Source organism: Macrotis lagotis, chromosome 1, assembly GCF_037893015.1.
Source record: "Macrotis lagotis isolate mMagLag1 chromosome 1, bilby.v1.9.chrom.fasta, whole genome shotgun sequence".
Lineage (NCBI taxonomy): Eukaryota > Metazoa > Chordata > Mammalia > Peramelemorphia > Peramelidae > Macrotis > Macrotis lagotis.
The window spans coordinates 612,075,156-612,076,633 of record NC_133658.1 but is presented as its reverse complement, the minus strand read 5'-3'; the positions used below and the strand labels follow the sequence as shown (position 1 = coordinate 612,076,633).

At 35.3% G+C, this 1,478-nt stretch overlaps 1 protein-coding gene across 1 annotated transcript in view; it reads right to left on the bottom strand.

Annotated features, from left to right (window-relative positions):
• Positions 1–742: 742 nt before the first annotated feature.
• The window catches only part of EN1 (engrailed homeobox 1), a 1,508-nt gene continuing 772 nt past the window's right edge, over positions 743–1,478 (bottom strand). Inside the window, exon 3 of the mRNA XM_074211901.1 lies at positions 743–796. Coding sequence (XP_074068002.1) covers positions 743–796 — 54 coding nt within the window. The remainder of the gene's footprint in view (positions 797–1,478) is intronic.

The window sequence follows — 1,478 nt, the reverse complement described above, 5'->3', positions numbered from 1 at the left end:
GAGTGTATGTGTAGAACATTTCAGCACATGTTGTTAGGGTGAGGCCATGCACTGAGGCAAGAGAAGTTCCAGCTCCATACTAGGACACTCCATACCTATACTGGGGCATTGAAATGGGGAACAGGTGTCAACTGGTATCTTTGTTACTCAATTCTAGGTCACATATCTTTGAGGTAGATAAGTGATCTGCAGGGGCAAAAGGATATTCTCTTGGATGGGCTCTAAGTATTATAAGGGAAGAGAAGATTATTTGAAAGCAAGCAAGCAGCAGTGTGACAAAGATGTCAGATGTCTCATTTCCAGCTTTTGGTCCAATATGAAACTTGCAGAAGAATAACCAGACCAGAAATCTCTTACCAAGGGGAAGTTTATGGTTCTGTCACTCAGAGCCAGCAGAGCTTCCCAGATGGTTGATAGTAGTCTACTCCTTTTTAGACTTAAACACAGGACAGAAACTTACAGAGTTTAGACTGTGGTTGCAGCGATAAGACTTTTTCCTGTATTTGACTACTTTGGGAGCACTGAAAGATTGCAAGTCACCTGACTGAGGTGATCCCTGAGAACCTGGAACAACATAAGGCTCATTACTTTAAAAAAATAGTAACAGGACCAGCCCAGATTTTTCCCCTCAAAGTCTGCAGAGACTAACCCTACTATTAAGTCAAAAGTCAGGAATTAGACTGGAAGAATGAGAAAAAAGAAAAAAAAAACCTGTCATTAGAAAGTATGGTGACAAGGATGCTCAAGATACAAGCACAAAAGAAGAGAATGCCTCTAAAACATAGTCAAACAAATCCTGAAAGAAAAGCAATTTGAATACAAACTCAATTAAAATTTCGTTATGAGATAAAGCAAGAGTTTAAAAAGAAAAAAGAATTGACATGAGAGAGCTTGAGGGAAAAAATGGACAAAAATTGAGAGCTATAGAAGAAAGAACTGAAATGGGTATTTATAGCTTGTCATAAAAGATACAAGACTTCCTGAAAAACAGAATGTGCCAAATAGAAACCAAGGTCTCCTTGAAACAGCAAAACATATTAAAAGAAAGTCAAAAGATTGAAAAACTAGAAGAAAATGTAAAAAATCTCACGGTAACAACAAATGACCTGGAAAGCAAATAAAAGAGAAAAAAATTAATAATTATCAAATTACTTGAACTTCATGACAAAAATAGTTTATATATCCTATTTCAAAAAATGTTTTGAAAGATAATCACCTCAATTTCTTAGAACCAAATGACAAACAGAAATAGAAAGAATTTTCTAGTCAATTCCTGAATTAAAAATGAAAACTTCCAGGAACATCAAACTTAAAATTTAGAGCTGCCAGGTCAAAGAAAAAAGCAGTCAGAAAGAAAGGGTTCAAATACTGTGGAACTTCAATTAGGATCACAGATGATATCACTCTTTAGTTGACACCGGTATAAAGAAATAGAGAGCTTAGAATACTATATTTTAGAAGACAAAGAATATAGACTT